The sequence below is a fragment of the Neohortaea acidophila genome, assembly GCF_010093505.1.
Source record: "Neohortaea acidophila strain CBS 113389 unplaced genomic scaffold BDY17scaffold_4, whole genome shotgun sequence".
NCBI lineage: Eukaryota > Fungi > Ascomycota > Dothideomycetes > Mycosphaerellales > Teratosphaeriaceae > Neohortaea > Neohortaea acidophila.
This window is the reverse complement of record NW_022985513.1, coordinates 234,841-253,350: the sequence shown is the minus strand read 5'-3', so window position 1 is coordinate 253,350 and position 18,510 is coordinate 234,841. Positions and strand designations below refer to the sequence as shown.

Genomic DNA, 18,510 nt, shown 5'->3' with positions numbered 1-18,510 from the left:
GTCACATGCAACTCGGCAGCTCGGCTGGAACGCGCCTGCCCTTGCTCACATGCGAGCATGTGATCGCGAGTTTCGGATGAAGCACGGGACGGTGCTCTCCTTCTTCTAATGACTTACCCCATCTCTTCTCCATCTTGACCTCCCCATCCTCCACATTCCAACTCCATTCCGCCTTCTTCCACTCTCCATCATGTCTCAAACGTTCAAATCCGCCGATGTGGCCTCCCATAACAAAGGTGATAGCCTGTGGATCATTGTGGACGAGGATGTCTACGATGTCACCAAGTTCCAGGACGAGCACCCAGGAGGGAAGAAGAGTCAGTACATGCCCTGTTACTTCTACTGCCTCCCCACTCACACCGCATCGCAGTCCTCCAGCGCGTCGGCGGCAAAGACGCCAGCAAGCAATTCTGGAAGTACCACAACGAGGGCATTCTCAAGAAGTTCCAGCCAAAACTGCAAATCGGCTCCCTCGACTCCAAGCCCAAGCCCGCCGCCAAACCCGCCGCTCCCGCTCCTCCATCCACTGTAGCGCCCTCTCCGCGAGAAGAGAAGTTTGAGACTCTCCCGACGCCAGCCGACGCGCACGAAGACGAGGAAGTTCAGGCCACACTGGACCCATATGGCGACTTGATCCCCTTCGCCGATCCCTCTTGGTACCAGACATATCACACTCCCTACTTCAACGAAACCCACGCCGCCCTGCGAGCAGAAGTGCGCGAGTGGATGGAAGAGGAGATCATGGCAAACGTCACCGAATGGGACGAAGCAAAGGTCGTTCCCGATGCGATCTACAAAGCAATGGGCGAGCGAGGATACCTTGCTGGTCTTCTCGGCGCCCATAAATATCCCACCCACCTCACCAACGCCCGAGTGAAGTCCGTGCCCGCAGAGAAGTGGGATCTGTTTCACGAAATGCTGCTCACCGACGAACTCTCCCGCTCCGGCTCGGGCGGCTTTGTCTGGAATCTCATTGGCGGCTACGGCATCGGTGCTCCCCCCGTTGTGAAGCATGGCAAGCCTGCCCTCGTGAACCGCATCATCCCTGAGATCCTTGCGGGCGAGAAACGCATCTGCCTTGCTATCACCGAGCCCGATGCGGGTAGTGATGTGGCCAATCTGACCTGCGAAGCCAAGCTGACCAAAGACGGAAAGCATTACATCGTCAACGGCGAGAAAAAATGGATTACCAACGGTATTTGGTGTGACTACTTCACCACCGCCGTGCGCACCTCAGACAAAGGCATGAACGGCCTATCGGTGCTGCTCATCGAGCGCAGCATGGGCGGCGTCAGCACGCGCCGCATGGACTGCCAGGGCGTGTGGAGCAGCGGCACGACCTACGTGACCTTCGAAGACGTCAAGGTGCCCGTGGAGAACCTGATCGGCAAGCCGAACCAAGGCTTCCGCGTCATCATGACCAACTTCAACCACGAGCGCATCGGCATCATCATCCAGTGCATCCGCTTCAGCCGCGTGTGCTACGAAGAGAGCATCAAGTACGCCAACAAGCGCCGCACCTTCGGGCAGAAGCTCATCAACCACCCCGTCATCCGGCTCAAGCTCGCGCACATGGCCCGCCAAATCGAGGCTTCCTACTCCTGGCTCGAATCGCTCATCTACCAGTGCCAGAAGATGACGGACGTCGAGGCCATGCTCAAACTCGGCGGCGCCATTGCCGGCCTCAAGGCGCAGAGCACGACGACTTTTGAGTTTTGCGCGCGCGAGGCGTCGCAGATTTTCGGCGGGCTGTCGTACTCGCGTGGCGGCCAAGGGGGTAAGATTGAGCGCTTGTATCGCGATGTCAGGGCTTATGCCATCCCCGGTGGCTCCGAGGAGATTATGTTGGATTTGAGCATTCGGCAGAGTCTGCGCGTGCATAAAGCGATGGGGATGAAGTTGTGATCTTGCGTGGTAGGCATTGCATGGGGGTTTTTGAATTCGATATGTACATCATCAACTAGCAGCAGCAAGTTCATTTGATCCTGAGTGGCGATTCCTCTCTTCCAATACTTCTCCACACCTTCCGCAGGGTTCCTCCTCCGTGTCGGCAGTATATCTCCAACAACGTACGCATTTTCGATGGTCAGGCGGGAGGATGATCGCCGTCCCTTTCGAATATCCCTCCCCATCAGCCCCAGCGATGTCAAATTCCTGCTCATAGTACCACTCCACTGATGGCCTTTCTTTCTTCCCCCTTCCAACACGCACAGAACTCACGACCAGTGAATCAGCCAACTCCCCACTTGCCTCCCAAGCACTCACGCAATCACTAAAAGCCTTCGGAGTAGCATCTGGCAGGTAAAGTTCCACTTTACAAGCCAACCCACTCCCCAATTTACCCTCCACCCTCGCCGTCTCCTGCGCAATCTTCACCGCGGAACTGATTTGCGTGAAAACCTCTAATTCCTTTTGCTCGGTGCCGTTCAAGCCCCAACGTCCTCCGTTCGAAGAAGCAGCGGAAAACGGCACATCCCACACCCTCCGCAAAGGATCCCCACTACTTCCCTTCACTTCCTCCGGCGCCAAAGCCCACACCTCCGCCACGAGATGCGGCGTCACGGGCGCCAGCATGGCCAACATCTCCGTCAAAATCGAATGCAGAACGCCCTGCGTGCGGCGCCGCACAGAAGCCGAGCCAGCGTAGAGTCCATCCTTGATGATCTCGAAGTAGAAGGCGGATAGATCGGCGCTGACGAAGGTGTTGAGGTCGGAGACGGCTTTGTGGAATTTGTACTCTGCGTAGGCGGCGTGCACGTTTGCTGATGTGGCGCTTAGGCGGTGGAGGATGGCGCGGTCGGCGAAGGGGAGGGGTTGTTGAGGGGTGGTGTGCTGGTGTTGGGGGGCATAGTCGTTTACGACGCCGAGGAGGAATTTGAACGTCACGCGGTACTTCTGGAGCGCTTGTTGTACGCTCTGCAAGACGGGGATGGAGATGCTGACGTCGCGCGTGTAGTCGGAGCTTGCGACCCAGAGTCGGAGCACGTCGGGCCCCATGGCGTCGAATTGGGGTGTTTGGGGAGTGCCGTTGGCGGGATTCTTGCTCTTGTTTTTCGACTTTTTGGCTTTGAGAGGTGGGAGGAGGGAGCCGTTCATGATGTCTTCGGGGGAGATGACGTTGCCTAGGCTTTTGCTCATTTTGCTGCCTTTCGCGTCGAGGGTGAAGCCGTGCGTGATGAGGGTTTTGTAGGGTGCGGCGGGCTTCTCGTCCAGCTCGTCGTGGGTGGCGACGAACGTCAAGAGACTGCTCTGAAACCAGCCGCGATGCTGATCTGTGCCTTCGATATAGACATCGGCGCGCTGGCCGTTCAATGTCGTCCATGTGGTTCCGGAGTCGAACCAGACGTCCATGGTATCGGTGCCGCGTGTCCAGGTGTCCTCCTGCAGACTCTGATGTATCCACACGCGCTCATCGGGAGGATCGGAGAACCAAGCGTCTGTTCCTCTTTCCTTGATCACGGAGATGATGTGATCGATACTCGTCTCCGTGATGCATGCCTCTCCAGTAGATTTGTGGTAAAGGGCCGGGATTGGAACGCCCCATGCCCTTTGCCGAGAAATGCACCACTGGCTTCGTCCCTCAATGAAGCTGCGAAGCCGAGTCTTGCCTGACTCCGGGATGAATTTGACGCCATTGAGTGCTGACAATGCCCGCTCCTTGATTGCGGATACATCAGCAAACCATTGAGCGGTGGCGCGCACGATGACAGGCTGTTTAGTCCTCCAGTCTATAGGATTCTTGTGCGTGAATGTGTGAGTCGCAAACACCATGTCTTGGTGTTTCTGGAACGGACTCATTCCCACATGTCGCGCAGGATCACGAAGAATGCGGAGTACAGCGTCGACACCTGTAGTCTGGGCATCAAGGCCAGTTATCGAGTCATCTGGCGCAGCTGCAGGGAACGCCTCTTCCGTGAAACTTCCCGCTTCGTCGACGGGTGCAAGTATCCGATCTATGCCATGCTCGCGGCAGACTACATAATCTTCCATTCCATGGCCAGGTGCCATGTGCACCACTCCAGTACCGGAACCAGCGGTGACGAAATCGGCTTTGAGGATTGGAGACTCGTGGCCTTGGAAGACGTTGAAGCAGCACGCTTGGCCGTCCGCCAGATCTCCACCAGAGACCGTTTCGACAATTGTTGTCGCAACTGTACCTTCTGGAGCAAACGAGAGTACATGCTCGATTCTGTCTTTGGCGACGAGAACCAGATGATCTTCAATCGACACTACAGTGTATTCCAGACCCGGATTGACAGCGATAGCTTGATTGGCGGGGAGCGTCCATGGAGTAGTCGTCCAGATCAATGCACTTACGTGTCCAGGATCCATCTTCGACAAGATTTGATGGTTCTCGAGAACTTTAGGCAAGCGCACAAAGGCCATCTTCACAAATGCAGCCGTGCACTTGTGATTGTCATCGTACTCCAGTTCCGCCTCGGCGAGCGCGGTCCTTGAAGACGGAGACCAGTACACCGGTCTACGATGACGCGAGATGAGCCCCTTCTGCACCATCGCTTTGAAGACCTCCAATTGCTGAATCTCGAAATCCGCGCTCATGGTCTTGTACGGCGCATGCCACTCGCCCATCACGCCCCAACCCCGGAAACTCTGCTTCTGCACCTCGATCGTGGCACTCGCGAGCTCTCTCGCGGCATTGCGAACCTCGGATGCACTCATACGAGCATGCGAAGCCGCAGCAGCTTTTGCTTCCTCCTTTGGCGCATCCTGCAGCGTGCCGGCCTGGGCTGTTTGCGTTCGTTGCGCTTGAAGTGCTTTGAGCTCAATTGGCAGGCCATGACAGTCCCAGCCAGGTCGATAGTGCACTCTCCTCCCTTGACTCAGCTGCCATCTCAGAATCAAATCTTTGAGCACTTTGTTGAGCGCATGGCCGACATGCACGGCACCATTGGCGTACGGCGGTCCATCGTGGAGGATGAAGTCCTTCTCTTTTCCACTCGCATTCCTATGTGTTCGCTGCCACGTATATAGATCATCTGCACATTTCTGTCGGTATTTCTCGATATCTGCAGGTGTTGGCCGAGCAGGGAATGCGGATCGGGGGAGGGCGAGCGTTTCGGACCATTTGGGGGCAGAGTGTTGCTTTTGTGTCGTCACGGCTCGAAGGATGCGGGAGGGAGAGAATGTGGGCATGTCCGGGCCCAGAGAAGAAAGAAACAATCCACCAGAACGCCAATTATATGCACAAGTGAGAGAGTAATGTCGCGGAGGATCAGCGCGAGTGATGGAGCTCGAAGTCTTGAAGTGCAGTGCAGATTATGTAAGGCGCTCGGCAAAGCTGCCCTTGCTCACTTGGGCAAGGCTTCGTCCGATGTCTCTGTAGGTACGCTTGTGTACATCTCTCTCTGTCGAGCAATCTCACCATTGAATGACTTGTCCAAACCGATCGTAGAACTTGCCGCTATCGATCCGATCCCAGGTGGAGATGAGTGGCATCACACTTGCTACACTTTCCTCCACCGAAATGGCGCCAGCTTCTACACCCTTCACCAGCTTCGTCTCCACGCGTCCAGGATGGCACAGAATGAATGCCACTTCAGGCACATCGACGGCAAAGGAACGCACAATGGTGTTGAGCGCTGCCTTTGAAGCACGGTACGCAAAGGCGCTCCCAGCGTCTTTGTTTGGTAATTCGTTATTGCCTATGCTGCCCATTCGGCTAGACATGACGACGACCTTCGGCTGGGGAACCGTGGGCCTTCGTAGATTCGGGAGGAGAGCACGGAGGAGGAAGAACGTGCCAGCAGCGTTGATTTGAAAGGTGCGGGTCAATGTGGCCATGTCCATGACCGAGATGGTCTCGCAAGCGGCCACATCGTTCGGCTTCTCTGCTTCTACTGAGGGCACGAGTCCACGGATACCTGCGCTGTGGATGACCAGATCGATCGCTTCGTCCTGAATCTGTCGGGCAAAAGTGTCGATGGAGTGCTCGTCTGCGACGTCCACTTGGAAGCTGCGGAAATTTTCGTACGAGGAGGGAATGGCAGCTCTGTCGATGGCGATGATCTCGGTGCCTTCTTGTTGTCTGTATGCATCGACAAAAGCTGCGCCGAGTCCATTGGCCGCTCCCGAGACGAGGATGGTAGGCATGGTGGGTTCTTGCTTTCCCCTACTTGTTCCGCCTCACCGATCCATGCTGGTGTTTGAGAAGCAGGGATCCCCTCCGTCAAAACCACACGCAATGGCTCCCTTGTATTCAAGTGGTGAAGGAGGGAATGTGAATGGAAATGTAGTGGTATATATACAGACAGCCGTGCGAGGTCTGTGCGCGATTAAGATTTCCACCCCACAGCATCATCGGAGGTAGGAGCGAGCGAGCGACAGCCACACACCCGCACTGCACTTCCTTCTCTTCCTCCCTCCCTCCCTCCCTCCCCCGACACTTGCCACACTCCTCCTTATGCATTGACTCTCCCCTGCCGTCATGCGCCTCGTCCGTCCATCCCTTCTCCTCAGCACCGTCAACAAAACCAGCAGGAGCATGTTGCGCTTGTGCGTTCCGGCTGGCACACTTGCCGGACCGTGAATTCCCCCTCGATTCCGCAGAAAGAAATGTGATGTGCACGCTTTGAAGGGAAAGAAATATGGATCCCACCAAGCCAGCATTCACTTTACTGGATCCCCCCACTACGGTCGGTTCGCTCGCATTCCCCTATTGCTACCTCCCGCTCGCTCTCACTATCTTCCTCCCCGCAGACGCCTCGCTCCCCCATCAACATGCGCGCACCTCGCTCGCGCCCACATTCGCTGCACGCCGTCCAGGCCCCGATGCAAACCCCCGTGCAGCAGCAGCAGCAGCAAGGCAGGAAGATCTTCAATTGCATTGTCGATGATAGCGCGCTAGTGGCTGGAGTCAAGAGGAGCACACGCAACGGTATCCGGCAATGGGTTAAGAACGGACAGATCCGCCTCTTCGTGCCGCTGCATGGTATGCTGTCGCTGTTGGATACCGCCCAGTCACGCGCTAACATCTGCCAGCGCTGGAGCAGCTGAGCCGGCAAAGAAGTGCGACCACGCGACACGGGGACGATGTTCGCGAGACTCTGCAGTGGCTGGATGATGCCACGAGCAAGTTCCCAAACATCGTCACTCTTCAGGGCGCCGATGAGACCTACGAGAACTGGGCAGATGTCGAGAAGTTTGCTGTCCCTCGCACCCTCTTCTCCGAGTACGATGCGCTGGACGACGCCGCTTCATCGTCTATTCACGACTCGCCCAACCTTACGCTGAGCAAGCTTAGCCTGGACGACCAACCCGCTCGCCAGACTCCTCTCAGCTCTGCCGCATCGGACGCCTCCCACCCCCTCTCTCCATCCTCCATGCGCAGTCAACGGTCGAGCTTGAGCGCCATGTCTCCACCAACAAGTCCAGTGAAGGGCACATCATCTCCTGTGAAGGCAAGCGATGCCGAGCCTGACGAAAGACCAACTTCGAGCACCGGCGTTCCGACCCGCCTGCAGCAACTCCTCAACTACATCCTGTGGCGCATCCACCAAGAACAGGATCCAATCGCAGCACTCGAGTCCTTCATCTTCCTCTGCAACGATGAAAGCAAGGTCAACTTCGCCCGCGGCTTCGATATTAAGACCAAGAGGCTGGAGCACATGCGAGAGGCGATCAGTAGGGAGGACCGTGACTTTCGCAATCGGCAGTCGCTCGTGAATCGCGAGAATCAACCACCCGCTGCGCCAGCAGTCACCCCGTCGCTCAATCAAGTACAGTCTGTGGACAACGACGACGACGAAGAAGAAGAAGAAGTCGTCTTCGCCCCAGCACCACCAAAAGCTCCGGCTGCAATGCTGTCGAAGCAAAACAGCCAACGCGGCCGCGGCGCATCGCAGTCCAACGTCCTCGATCCCGACGCATTCGATCGCCGCGCCCCAATAGGCCCTGTCGCACCGCAAGTATATCGTGCCGACAACACCAACGCTTCATTCGCGCCTCGCGGTCATGCACGTGGCAACTTCCGCGCCGGACCTCGCGCTCGCGGTGGCTACGGCGGTGGTGCCGCTCGACGTGGTGGTGGTGGTGGCGGCGCTGCATTCCAAAGCAACGATTCTCCTGCGCCCGGTGGTCAGATCGATCCGAACAGCTTTGCGCGACCGCGCAGTAACGGATACACTGGCCGCGGAGGCCGCAAATTATGGGTGCCGAGTTAAGACCGCCTCTCTGGCCACGCCGCGTTTCCTGCGGTGTTGGTTCAAAGCTGCAGTCGAAGTGTGCAAATGTGACTTTGCACGACGTACATACAAATCTGGCCGTTCAGAATGCCTGCGAGACATGCTGAGAGACGAAACGCATGGATGCTCCTCATGAACGGAAGAACGCGTCGACTTTCGCTTCTTCGCACCGCCTGCAACTGAAAGCCTGACGGTGTCTCAACAGAAATCACTACTTGATCATGTTCAGCAAGGCGATGGAAGCGCGCTGTTTCTCGTTTGAGACTTGCAGATCCGAGATGCGCCTTTCACTCTCGCCTTCAACGCAACCGATCTGGCCCGGAACGCTTGGCGAGGATATCTGCACTATCACCACTCGTTTGTGAAGCTGTGCAGATGTGCACAACGCACCTTGCCGGAAGAGTGTCGATCGTTCGCTAGATGGGAATTCCGGAGTGAAGACAAAGGAGACGTCCGTGGAGTGAAGGGGCTCGTGAAGACATCTGCATGCAATGCATGACTTTTGCTCTCCTCCATCGCTAAGGAAATCATCTTTCCTGCGCTGGCTTTTGTTATTTGTTGCTGCGTTTACTAGTGAAGAGTGAAAGAAGTTTTGGATGGTGTACGAGTGGGTGATGAGCACCGCTGACTCCGCGCCTTGAAATGGGAAATTTTATGTCTTGCTTTTCTTCTTTTGCCGCGTGTTTCAATCAGTAACAAGACGTCCTTGTCCAATCGCGTTCGGCTACATGTAGTCCCTTCTCTCTAGATCTCCCTTTCGTCCTGGCCAACGTGCTCGTAGCAGGGAGCGGCAACAGATCCAACCCGCCCCCCAACCCCATCCCACCGCCCCCCAAAAATCAAACTCGCTCAAACCCCCACCACCAAAATCCCCACCTCCAACCCCTCCTCACCGGCTTGCAAACTCCCAATCAGCGCCTGCGAAGCGGCAATCCAGCAATTCACCGGCCTCGCCGCCGCAGGCTGATAGAAAGCCAAAGTGCACGTTTCGTTCGATGACGACGACGACGACGACGACGGCGTGCTCGTACTGCCGACGGCATCGAGAGCGGCGAAATTGTACGCGGCGCAGAGATCGATGCAGTCGGCGAGGGTGTAGACGTATGCGCCTGTGAGTTTTTTGGAGGGTTGCGGGGGGGTGAGGGAGCAGTGGAGGGTGAAAGTTTGGTTTGCTATGTGTGGGGTTTGGGAGGTTGTGGTGGTGGTGGTGGTGTTGAGGGTGGAGAGCGGGGCGGTGTAGAGGGTGTTGTTTGCTGATGGGCAGGCGGGGAGGGGGGTGTAGGTTGGTAGGTGGGGGGTGTAGGTTGGGGTTGCTGGGGGGGTTGTTGTGGTTTTTGTGGAAGGGAGGAGGGAGGGGCTGTGATGGTTATATTGTTAGTTTGCGATGAGGACTGATGGAAGAGACATTGGCCATACCTCGCGTACGTCCTGCTTCCTGACGGAGCACTCTGCCCCAAATTCCTACCACCCACTACACCGCCGACAGCAGCGCCGACAACAACCAACAAGATGATGAAAGCAACAACGAGGAAAGTAGACACCTTCATTCCACAGATGATGCGCGGCGGCCGGTTGTCGCTGTCGTAGGAGACGGCCGTCGAGCGGTGGCCGAGTAGATGGTGGCGGAAGGGGAATTCTCGGACAATGGTCATTTTGTCTGAGACCGGGTAGATGGTGTCGTCGTACTCCAGCCCGTAGGCTGGGGCGACTTCGGGGGCATTGTGGTATTGGTATGGGGCGGAGAGGCGACGGGGTTCCGCGGGTTGGTCTGGTTCGGGGGTCTGCTCGTGGTTGTGTTGATTGTCGTGCTCCGGCTGACAGGAGTAGAGTTAATGGCTGTTGCATGAGAAGGATTGACCGTTTCTGATCCGGCTTGCTGTGCACTCACCTCCTGTGCGCTCACCGGGGAGTTCATAGCTGCACCTTCATCGAGCACGGCAAACGGTCCTCGCAGCAACGAGGGAATGGAATCAATGCCCGCGATTGCACGTCCGAGAATGTCGTCTTCAGCGGCGATAGAAGAGTAGCCAGGGATGAAGGAAGTGGTGAGACTAGATCAAAGCCAAGCAAAGAAAGAGCGCAACGGCTTTGACGCAAGCCTAAACGTCGAAGAAGAGAAGAAGACGCGAAGGAGGAGATTGAGAGAAGTGACAAGGATAGGTAGGCAGGAGAGAAAACAAACCACCATGCCCGTCTGCGGATCGCGCGGGCCGTCACCAGCATTGGGTAATTTAGTCGCCCTGCAGCAGACGAGAAAGAAATGCGAGCAGGGAGACGGGCAAGCCGCGGGTGCGACGGTGGACAGAGCATGCACCCGACAGGTCTGGATGGGTCTTGTGCAACCCATTGGGCAGCCTCATTCATGCCCCTTCTCGCGCCGCCTCTCCCTCTCTCCCTTTCATTAGCCTCGAGGTGTGATGGCCGCACGACACTTGCCGTATCCAGCACGAGCAGCGCATCGAGTCTCCGGGATGGGCACAAGGGACCAAACACGCCAGGGCGCGGGGGGAAGTGAAGTTGAGGAGGGAAAGGTCATGGACGGGATGTCATTGGTTGGCCGACGCGAATTACTCCTCGCGACAGCTGGTTGATCCGTTGGCTAGCGCGCCTTGCTCCGACGTTTGTGGCGCCCGCCCGGCGAAACCTTGTTGCTTGCCTTATTTCCGATCAACTTCATCTCTGCATGCGTGCTGTCGATGTGACCTATATCAAATGCCAGTCCGAGTCGAGACAAGACGAGTCAAGACGAGACAAGCTTCGACAAGGACCTCGGCGAAGTACCGACTCGTGCAAATCTCCGGCATCACTCCTCCTTCTTTCCACTTGCGCCACGCATGTGTCTACATCCAATAGCTCGTCCTCCTCTTCCGCACCTTGACCCATTCAAACAAGCCATCACTCTGCTCATCCCGTCTGTTCTTGCTACTCGGTGGAGGTGGTGGCGCTTTGCCATATTCTCGCCCTCCAATATTAGCCCGATACGGTGATGAACTCTTCGTTTTATCGGCATTCGGCCAACTCCTCGAGCTACTCTTCTTTTTCATCCCTCCTTTCTCCTCCAGAGCACCTGCAAGCGCCATGACGCCCGCGGCAACGAGCAGCTCTCCTGGTGTACGGATCTGAGGTGTTCCCCCTGCTCCTCGAGAGGAGTTCGATGTCCGCACTCTCGCTTTCGTGCCCTCTGGCCTCGAGGTCGGTGCGGGGAGATCAAAGCGGACTTGCTTCTTCGCCTGGTGGTGATGATGATTCAGCTGAGAGTCTCCATGGACAAGAACGAGCACGTGGTATTTGAAGTACCATGGTGAAGTACGCGTTGATCTGCTTTTTCCTTCACAAGAACCTCGCCTGTGAAAACTCCCCTACAAGATTGTTCAAATAGAATACCGAAGAAAGGTTCTGTACTTCTCTACCGCTTCATCATTCTTCTCCCTCCTCTTATACTCCATCGTATGGGACGCAGTGCATACAGTCAGTGAACCCAACCTTGGGTACTAGTCACCCCAACACACGCAGTGTGACCAGGACCATTACATGTGGTGGATACCAGTAGACACAGGATGCTACTCAGGGACCGTAGCCACTTAGGCAATGTATGACCACATTCCATGGCACTAGTCAGGCACCAGACACATACTTCTTTGGAGAAGATAGGCAATGCTGGCAACGCTGGCAACCAGAGTTCAGACACGGCGCAAAGAACTACCGAAAGGAGCAGGGAGGTAACAGCTAGATCGCGTCAATCGATATGGACACGATGATAGCGTTACATTGAGCGCGGGACCTTCACGCGTGCCTTACATCCCACCCTCAGCTCCACGCGTCACCTCCATCACGCGGGAGGAGAAAGCTGACACATACCCACAAGAACAACGAATCCGTTCACGCCGCGTGGCGTGTGGAACATCCAACAAAAGCCCCAACACAACACAAGCTAGTAGATCGCCATCAATTCAAACCCTACCTACCGAGCAGCTGCGTTCACGTGATAACCACGTGAAATCACCCCTTTCCCCCGACCGGCTAAACCTCGCCTACACCTTCCACGACACATAAATACTCCCCCAAGCGTCCCAGCACTTCATACCAACCACTTGCGAGCGCGACAACCAAAGGCCGCAGAAGTGGTTGGGGCCCTTTCACTTCCCTCCGTGACCAAAAAGTGAGGTGAAAGGGTCTCCCCCCGTCACCCCCCCGTCACCCCCCCTAGATTGAAAGTGTTGCTCGTTGACTCTAGGACTCCTCGTCCTTCGAAAAAAGATCAAAACCAGGCCCCGTCAAAGTCCTTTACGGGATGAATTTGTGCGGCTGAGGTTTGGCTTCATCCAAATGGGTGTTTCGTTTTTGTTGCTTTGGTGTTGGGTTTGGTGAAGGGCAAGGGTTCGAGTGGAGGTGTTCTAGGTGTTTTTTGTTGAAAAGGGGAAAGGTCACGGATTCGAATGGAACAATGGTTGGGTTGTTATGGGTTTTGCTTCCGTGTCGCCTGTTCGAGAGCCCATCGGTCAACTTCCATCTTTCGCCCTTCCCATGCTTCTCTCTCTCTTCAACAAATCAATCACCACAACCTATCCAACTTCTTAAGATATTTCCCCACCTTGGCCTCCACCCGCGTCACGCCCTCCTCTACCCGCTGCCGCGTCTCACTATGCTGCTTCTGCAGCCCGCCCGGCCTGCCATATCCATTCCCGTGCCCATGCCCCGCCGCCTCGGAAGACGTAGGCCGGTAAATCTGGCTGTGCATATCGCCTGTGTACGCCCCGCCGGGATTGTAGTGGTGCTGCTGGTAAGCACCGCCGCCGCCACCATTGGAGTAGGAGTAGTTGCTGTAGCTTGTGGGGTCTTGTTGTGCGGCGCCGCCGTAGGTGCCGGGGGAGTAGCCTGGTGGGGAGGAGGGCGTGGGCGGTTGCTGTTGCTGTTGGGCGTGAGGGCCAAAGGGGGAAGCAGGATAAGTGGCGGTGCGCTGCACGGGTGCACCGAATGTTTGCTGGCTGGGTGGTGGCGAGCGAGGTTGTGAGGCGGGGTTTGCTTGCGTTGGCGGTGGGGCGAATGATGGGATGTATGGTTGTGGGGTTGAGCCGCTGCTTGCGGGAGGGGGAGGGGGAGGAAGGGATCCCGAGCTGGGGTGGGGCTGTGGTGGCCCGGGGAAGCTGGGAGGTGATGCACTGTGCTCCTGTTGTGGCGGGCCGGAGAAGAACTGCGGGGTGTACTGTGCGGTGGAAGCTCCGAAAGTGTTTGGAGTATTGGCGTATTGTGGTTGAGGAGTGGGATCGTATCTTGCCAGACCGGTGCCTTCGCCAACCTCCAATGGTGGCGGCGTCTTCTCCCGATGCGCTATTGGTTCCGGCGCGGCTGGGGCAGCTGGATTGTAGGCCAGGGGTGCCGCGGGCTGAGGTGACGCGGCTGGCGGAGAGCCCGGGTTAGTATGGATGGAGGCCGCACTTTCATGCCTCTCGGGAGTGAACTGCGGGCTGATGGCCGTCCTCTCCAGATTCTGCACCACTGTGCTCATTGAGTCCACGTGTTCGGCGTGCTGTTGATCGGGGAGTGGTGCATCGTTAATACTCAGCTTTTCAGCTGGTAGGGTGGATTTAAGGTGGTTCAACAATGTGGCTCCGTCCTTCTCCGTCCACAGATATAGATCCAACGCATGGATTTTGTAGAGATACTTGTGCTCATGCTTCTCGTCGTAGCTGGGGAGATGCCATTGATCGTGGCCTTGTAGCGATGCTCCATCTATTGTCATGGTACATAGGTTGGGCTGCTTGTGGGAACAGGTGATGTGGACGGGGTCGAGGTAGCCCGAGAAGGCATCTTGATCGGGTGTTCCAGCATGATTGGCAACTTCAAGCTTGACCCGGTTCTCGGTGGGATTGTGGAAGAGGTAGACGTAGCTACCGCGGTCGAAGCGGTGGTGCTGTGGTTTCTGACTAGGGTCGTTGAAATAGTAGTGCACGTCCGCGAAGCTAGACTTGGGGTCAGCGGCTGACAGCCTGGCTCGTGGTTGGTAGCACCTTACAGAGTTGCGAGAAGACTCTCTCCTGGCCCGGCTGGCATCTTGAACTCCTTGACCCAGCGAGTTGCTCCACGCTGGCGGAGAAGCCTAGCTGCCTTACGGACAGCTGCAGTTGGCGAGTACTGTGGGCAAGAATGTCCAAGGCTCAGGTGATGGGTGATGTGCACGACGCACTCCAGCGCAAAGGTCGGGTTGAGGAGCGGGAAAGAGGTCTCGCGCCGGAGGCCCTCTTCTTCTTATCCCTCCAGATCTCCATGGTTCGGCGGCTCCAGCAGGCCCTTTAGCTATTCGCGCGCGGTACAACACGCTGCTCAGTCAGCGAAGCGCATGCGAATGGAGTGGAGGGCGGCTAACGATGACCAATGAACAGTCAGCACGTCGCGCCGCCTCGACGCCGCGCCGATGTCGCGTGTCTTGCACGAGGCACGCGCTTACCTAATCTCGGCTGTGTGTGCCGACTCCGCCTTACATCGCTCTGCCTCGGCCAATGCTCAATGTTGGATGACAGAACTCCCGCATGTGAATGACAGTTGGATATCATTGACGTTTGTCGCAAAATGGAGATCACGCACAAAATCCCCCCAAAGGTATGGACACCGCAAAAAGCCGGCAAGACTCCTCTCGACGATTACCGCCGCCATATCAATCAGCGATTCAATGCCAATCTCCAGACGGCCAAAGAACTGCAGAAATGGAGTGTCCAGAATCAGCAAGACTTCTGGTTGGACTTGTATCAGTGGCTTCAGTTGAAACCCGAATTACCCAAGGATATGACCAAGGCCTACGATGAATCCGTGCCCATGTCATCCAACCCAACCTTCTTCCCGGGATTGAAGATCAACTATGCCGAGAATGCTCTTTTCGCAAACCCGGACCCCAATGCCATAGCCTTGGTCGGCATACGAGAAGACACCGACTTGAGTAAGACGGACGGTGAGCTCCTCACGTGGCACGAGGTTCGGGAGAAAGTGCGTCTCACGGCTTCTGCTCTTCGACAATGTGGCGTCAAAAAGGGCGATCGCGTAGCGGCGCTTGTGGCCACCAGTATCTGGGTGGTGGTCATCTACCATGCAGTAGCCAGTATCGGCGCCATTTTCACTTCCATCAGCCCGGATCTAGGCCTCGAAGGGTGTGTGTCACGGTTACAACAGGTCACTCCCAAAGTCATCTTCGCCGATGCCGACACGATATACAAAGGCAAGACCGTCTCCACCGCATCCAAAGTCGAACAGATATATAAGCGATTGGACCCTCGGCCGCAGGTGTACATCTGCCCCATCTCCTCCAGGGACTCCAACTTCCCGTCTATCGACGAGTTCCTTGCAAAAGCGCATCCAAAGGACCCCCTCACGTTCGAGAGGGTACCATTCAACTATCCTCTCCTCATCGTTTATTCATCCGGCACGACTGGCGCGCCAAAATGCATTGTCCACCATCACGGCATCATGATCCAGCTCAAGAAGATTGCCGTCGTGCACAATAGCACCACCCCCAAAGACGTTATCCTGCAGTACTCCTCCACCTCGTGGGTCGTGTTCAACGTCATGTGCGGCTACTTCGCGTGCGGCGCCAAAACCATCGTCTACAACGGCTCGCCCATGTATCCCGACACGAAACAACTCTTGCGCATGATCGAAAAGTACCGCGTTACCTACTTCGGCTCCTCACCCCGCTATCTTCTCGAAGTCGAAATGTCAAAGTGCTGCCCGAAGAAGGAATTCGATCTCAACAGCTTACGAATCGTCTACACCACCGGAGCCACCCTCTCCGCTGAGCAGTACAAATGGTTCTACAACAACATGCCCACCCACGTCCACTTGTGCAACACAGCCGGCGGCACCGACACCATGACTTCTCTAGTAGCTGCTGATCCCACCTCGCCCATTCACGCGGGCGAAATGCAAATTCTAGGACTAGGAATGGACGTGGACATTGCCGATCCCGAGACGGGAGAGAGTATCATGGAAGCCGGGCAAGCAGGCGAGATGATTGTGCGGAAAGCCTTTCCCAGCATGCCGTGTTTCTTCTGGGGCGACAAGGGAAACAAAAAGTACCTTGAGAGCTACTTCGAGCGCTTCGACAAGATCGACGTTTGGGCGCAGCACGACTGGCTAAGTCGCAACCCCAAAACCGGCGGCCTGATCATGCACGGACGCAGCGACGGCGTGCTCAGTACGTACCACACCTCCCATCCTCCCAACCTTCGCACCAGCTAACCCCACCCTTCACAGACCCCTCCGGCATCCGCTTCGGCTCCGGCGAAATCTACGCCATAGTCGAAGCCTCCCCCTTCAACTCCACCATCTCCAACAGCCTGTGCGTCGGCCGCCGCAGACCACACGACAGCGACGAGCAAGTCTTCCTCTTCCTCGTCATGGCCGCCAACCAAACGCTCACCCCCGAGCTGCGCAACAAAGTCAAGCAAGCCATCAAATCCGGGCTGAGCAGTCGGCACGTGCCCAAGTTCGTGATTGCCGTGCCCGATATCCCGACGACGATTAATGGGAAGAAGGTCGAGACGCCGGTGAAGCAGATGATTAGTGGGAAGGATGTCAAGGCTAGCGCGACGGTGCAGAACCCTGAGGCGTTGGAGTATTTTAGGCGGTTCAGGGAGGTGGAGAGTGAGCCGAGAGAGGCGCGGTTGTAGAGGGGTAGAAGCAGGACGGGAGATTGGATGTGGCACAGAGGAGAAAGACATAGACGTTGGGAAGGAAATGTGTTTTGATTCGCACAGACGCCGAAAAGGCCAAAAAAGAAACCTGTGCCCTTTTTGTGACTTTGAGTCCACCGCCAGTCCGTGAGTTGCCGTCATCAGTGATGACTTTCAATGAGGTGACTTTGTTTCCTCCACCAGTCCATGTTTCGTCGTTCATCGTTCAGCGTTCATCGTTCATCATTCCAGACTCGTGATTCTTTGTGAATCACCAGTCCAACTCCATCGGCTCACCAACACTTCGTGTCGGCGTCGTCGTCATCATCGTCGTCGTCGCGGGAAAAGCGTACTTGCCAATCCCATAATTCATCTGCACCAAATCCACCAACTCCGCATACTTAAGCGGACTGCCTCTGCGCGCGCAGTATCTCTGTTCTCGCGCCGCGGCCGCCTCGCGTGCCTGCCGCACGTACGTCTCCGAATCGTGCCTGAGCGCCGACGTCGGCTCGCACAGGTTGGGGAAGAGCATCCACGGGTCGAGATCGTGCTCTTCGTTGAAGGGGATCGAGCGTTGCTTGGCTTTTGTGCTGCGATCGGGGGTTTGACGGGGAGGAGGGTGGGTGTTCGCCTCCTTTTTGGGTTGGTTGGCTCCTTCTCGGCGTTAGATGGGAGAGGGGAAAAGGGGGTGGGCAGGCGGGAGCGTACCGGCTTGGGGGCTCTGCCGGGCGAGAGGTGTCTTTTCGGACAGCTCGGTGACTTGTTGCAACAGCCGAGTCATGTCGAAGGGTTTGGGATGCGATGGCTGGATCTCCGTTAGACATTTCCGAACGAGGGAGCTTGGGGGGAAGACGAGAACGCACCTTGCGCATCTTCTTGACTTTGTGGGATGCCACTTTTTGAGCCATTTTTGATGATGGCTTGGACTGGACGCTCTCCGTTAGATTGTCGCCGACGAGGCTGGCAGGGAGGCGGCAACTCACGGTCTTCTGATCTTGTTGCAGGACTCGAGATGGGGTTGAACAGCCCGTGTTCGCTGTTCTGGTCTCTGGTCTGCTCTCCGTTAGTCTTCTCGCCGACGAAGGAAGTCAGTGAACGACTCACCTGGTTCTGCCTGGCGCAGGAACCGTGGAGATGGGGCGAGCAGCCCGTGTTCGCTGCTCTGGTCTTTGGTCTGCTCTCCGTTAGATTGCCGCCGACAAAGCTGGGGATGAGACGACTCACGTTTTTTCTTGCTTTGAAGCAAGGCCTTGAGAAAGGGCTTTTGAGCGCGAGGGTTTGAAAAGCAAATTGTGTAAAAGCAAATGCAGGTTTGTAAAGCAAAGCGTATAAAGCAAAAACGGTTTTGTAAAGCAAATGCGGTTTTGTAAAAGCAAAGCGGTTTGTTTGTGACGGTGATCAGCAGCGGGTCTTTGGTCCGGAGTGAGAGCACCAAGGAGGTTTTGGAGGAGGTTGAGAATGGTTTCGGTGATCAGCAGCGAGTCATTGGTTCGGAGTGAGAGCACGAGTGAAACTGAAGAAAAAAGCAGGGGATGCAAGGGAAACGGGGGGTATATATACTACGCCTGCGAGGCTGTCTTCCGACTTACCATGAATCTGTGGTGGCAATGGAAGGAATTTGACTCAAGGGGGAACCGTGGAAGTGTGTT

The 18,510-nt window shown here is 56.3% G+C and overlaps 9 protein-coding genes across 9 annotated transcripts; 3 read left to right on the top strand and 6 right to left on the bottom strand.

Moving 5' to 3' along the window:
• The first annotated feature begins 64 nt into the window (after nt 1-64).
• BDY17DRAFT_294643 (acyl-CoA dehydrogenase-like protein) lies at nt 65-1,977 on the top strand. The gene is made up of 2 exons (XM_033733171.1): nt 65-317; nt 371-1,977. The coding sequence occupies exons 1-2, from the start codon at nt 191-193 to the stop codon at nt 1,903-1,905; spliced, it is 1,662 nt and encodes a 553-aa protein (XP_033590491.1). The 5' UTR covers nt 65-190; the 3' UTR covers nt 1,906-1,977.
• BDY17DRAFT_278379 (tRNA synthetases class I-domain-containing protein) lies at nt 1,957-5,227 on the bottom strand (the record flags this gene model as incomplete). Its single annotated transcript, XM_033732012.1, has 1 exon — nt 1,957-5,227. The coding sequence occupies exon 1, from the start codon at nt 5,152-5,154 to the stop codon at nt 1,957-1,959; it is 3,198 nt and encodes a 1,065-aa protein (XP_033590490.1). The 5' UTR covers nt 5,155-5,227.
• Nucleotides 5,228-5,250: 23 nt separating this feature from the next.
• BDY17DRAFT_294640 (uncharacterized protein) lies at nt 5,251-6,306 on the bottom strand. The gene has a single exon (XM_033733170.1). It carries the CDS (start codon nt 6,109-6,111, stop codon nt 5,380-5,382), a length of 732 nt encoding a protein of 243 aa, XP_033590489.1. The 5' UTR covers nt 6,112-6,306; the 3' UTR covers nt 5,251-5,379.
• A 432-nt stretch (nt 6,307-6,738) lies between these two features.
• On the top strand, nt 6,739-8,180 carry BDY17DRAFT_309275 (uncharacterized protein; the record flags this gene model as incomplete). The annotated part of the gene is made up of 2 exons (XM_033735312.1): nt 6,739-6,949; nt 7,000-8,180. The coding sequence occupies 2 exons, from the start codon at nt 6,739-6,741 to the stop codon at nt 8,178-8,180; spliced, it is 1,392 nt and encodes a 463-aa protein (XP_033590488.1).
• Nucleotides 8,181-9,050: 870 nt separating this feature from the next.
• On the bottom strand, nt 9,051-10,551 carry BDY17DRAFT_344759 (uncharacterized protein; the record flags this gene model as incomplete). The annotated part of the gene is made up of 3 exons (XM_033738066.1): nt 10,090-10,551; nt 9,618-10,015; nt 9,051-9,558 (listed from the first exon to the last, which is right to left on the bottom strand). The coding sequence occupies exons 1-3, from the start codon at nt 10,114-10,116 to the stop codon at nt 9,051-9,053; spliced, it is 933 nt and encodes a 310-aa protein (XP_033590487.1). The 5' UTR covers nt 10,117-10,551.
• Nucleotides 9,914-10,718, bottom strand: BDY17DRAFT_117663 (uncharacterized protein). The gene is made up of 2 exons (XM_033729275.1): nt 10,090-10,718; nt 9,914-10,015 (listed from the first exon to the last, which is right to left on the bottom strand). Exon 1 carries the CDS (start codon nt 10,563-10,565, stop codon nt 10,113-10,115), a length of 453 nt encoding a protein of 150 aa, XP_033590486.1. The 5' UTR covers nt 10,566-10,718; the 3' UTR covers nt 9,914-10,015; nt 10,090-10,112.
• A 2,035-nt stretch (nt 10,719-12,753) lies between these two features.
• BDY17DRAFT_322806 (uncharacterized protein) lies at nt 12,754-14,252 on the bottom strand (the record flags this gene model as incomplete). Its single annotated transcript, XM_033736883.1, has 2 exons — nt 12,754-14,161; nt 14,215-14,252. 2 exons carry the CDS (start codon nt 14,250-14,252, stop codon nt 12,754-12,756), a joined length of 1,446 nt encoding a protein of 481 aa, XP_033590485.1.
• A 462-nt stretch (nt 14,253-14,714) lies between these two features.
• On the top strand, nt 14,715-16,960 carry BDY17DRAFT_278378 (uncharacterized protein). Its single transcript, XM_033732011.1, has 2 exons — nt 14,715-16,383; nt 16,443-16,960. Exons 1-2 carry the CDS (start codon nt 14,769-14,771, stop codon nt 16,856-16,858), a joined length of 2,031 nt encoding a protein of 676 aa, XP_033590484.1. The 5' UTR covers nt 14,715-14,768; the 3' UTR covers nt 16,859-16,960.
• Nucleotides 16,961-18,035, bottom strand: BDY17DRAFT_344756 (uncharacterized protein; the record flags this gene model as incomplete). The annotated part of the gene is made up of 4 exons (XM_033738065.1): nt 16,961-17,515; nt 17,570-17,666; nt 17,725-17,914; nt 17,966-18,035. Coding segments are annotated over 4 exons (610 nt in total), but the record flags the coding sequence as incomplete, so codon positions are not given.
• Nucleotides 18,036-18,510: the final 475 nt, after the last annotated feature.